At 28.9% G+C, this 1,904-nt stretch overlaps 1 protein-coding gene across 1 annotated transcript; it reads left to right on the forward strand.

The window, feature by feature from the left end:
* Window positions 1-100: 100 nt before the first annotated feature.
* Window positions 101-1,409, forward strand: LOC105625342 (histidine-rich glycoprotein-like; the record flags this gene model as incomplete). Its single annotated transcript, XM_012206676.1, has 3 exons — window positions 101-334; window positions 904-1,047; window positions 1,242-1,409. Coding segments are annotated over 3 exons (546 nt in total), but the record flags the coding sequence as incomplete, so codon positions are not given.
* Between the last annotated feature and the right edge of the window lie 495 nt (window positions 1,410-1,904).

Below are 1,904 nucleotides of genomic sequence, written 5' to 3' on the forward strand. Positions count from 1 at the left end.
GAGAGAGAGAGTGTGTGTGTGTGTGTGTGTGTGTGTACGTGTGCGCGTGTACATAATATTTTTTAACTTATCAATAACGTATAATTATTGATTGGAAAAGGGTTACAAAGCTTTCCACGAATTTGAGAAAAGTGATAAGGGACACCATGACAAGGAGAAACACAAGCAAGAATATGACGAGGAAGACGGCGAGGAGAAAAAGAATCACGAAGAAGCTGGCCATTATGGTGAGGAGCATCATGGCGAGGACGGTGAAAAGAAAGCAAAATTTGGCGAAGAGGGCAAGCATCAAAAGGGACATAGTACAAAAGGAGAACATAGTGTCTTTAAGAAGGTACAAATCATGTAATGTACGCATCTCATTGATCAACACGATTACGTATTGTATATTCCAAATATTTCAGATTAATCTGTTTTATTAATATCCATTGTAATTTAGAAAATATATTCATTATATTAATCACAATACCAATTGTGGTTAATATAATGAAAAACAAAATAGAATATATACTTAAATATTAAAGCTTTCAAGATTACAAGATCAAGCCGTTTCAACAAGGCTTCTATTCGACATGACTATCTGGGCTTCCGTTGTATTTAACTTCTATACTTTGAGTTATATGTGTTAACAGGTTGCATCAATATGATTAGTAATTCTCTTCCAGAATTATTTTGAAAAATTATAATTAATGTTTCATTTTTTAATTTGTATAGTTATCCTACTAAAATGATTTATTAAAAATAAACATTATTATAAATGTATTTAATAATGTATTTATTTTGCAAAATGAAAAAAAATATATACATACATACTATATTACAATTATTAGTATAAACATTTTTAATATAAATAAAATTCTAATATTTGTGAAAATTTTAAATTTACATGTAAATTGTGTCCAGGATGAATATGAGAAGAAGCACGATTTTTATGACGAATATCACGAGGATGGAGGAAGCGAAAAACATGGTGGTTGGCATGAAGAACATGAGGGCAAGAAGGGTGGACATGAAAAGAAGGGTCATCTGCAATCCGGACATCACGAGGTCATTATTTATTAAAAGTATTATAGTTATAATAGTCGTAATTATCATACTTATTAATATTAATAACTATATTAATATTAATATTAATAATAATAATTAATATTAATAATGATCCTAATTATTAAAGTTATTTTCTTTATCATTGAAATGTTTACAACGTCATCAATCCGACAGCGATTTCATTTTTATTTCAGGGTCATCATGGTGGACATAAAAAACATGAGGGAGGTCATCATCATCACGAGAAGAAAGGCCATAAATCGACAGAGGGACACGATAGTCATCATCAACATGATGAGAAACACGGCCATAAAAACGGACATGCATCAGGATATAAATGGTCGAAATCAAATCATCATTGATAAAATGCGACAAATCTTATATTTACATTCACAATTGTCAAATGCGTTTTATTTACGTCTGATTTCTTGAAAATTTTGCGGATAGATTGAAGTTGTATATTTGGAACAGTATTATTGAGTGACAAGTACATGTGCATTGAGCTTATTAATCATTCATTACTCGAGTGGACACTTACGCTTTATAAATTCATTAAATGTTTAATACTATATACATTATTATATTTAGCACAAATTGGTAAATTTATATACAATTAAAAAATTTTTTCTTATATTTATTTTCATCTAAAGAGTATATAAAATATTATTAATCTTTATTTAATTGTAAAACATAAAATAATGAAAATTGTGATGTTGGATTGTCACATACATCTGACACGAGTAATTACGTTAAAAAGACCATGTATGTAATAATGTAGGATTAAGAAGACTTATGATGACAACAACAATCTTATGCTTGTCGTCAAGCAAGTAACATACAAATTTATTGCTAGATTT

The sequence above is a fragment of the Atta cephalotes genome (genome assembly GCF_000143395.1).
Source record: "Atta cephalotes unplaced genomic scaffold scaffold01044, whole genome shotgun sequence".
NCBI lineage: Eukaryota > Metazoa > Arthropoda > Insecta > Hymenoptera > Formicidae > Atta > Atta cephalotes.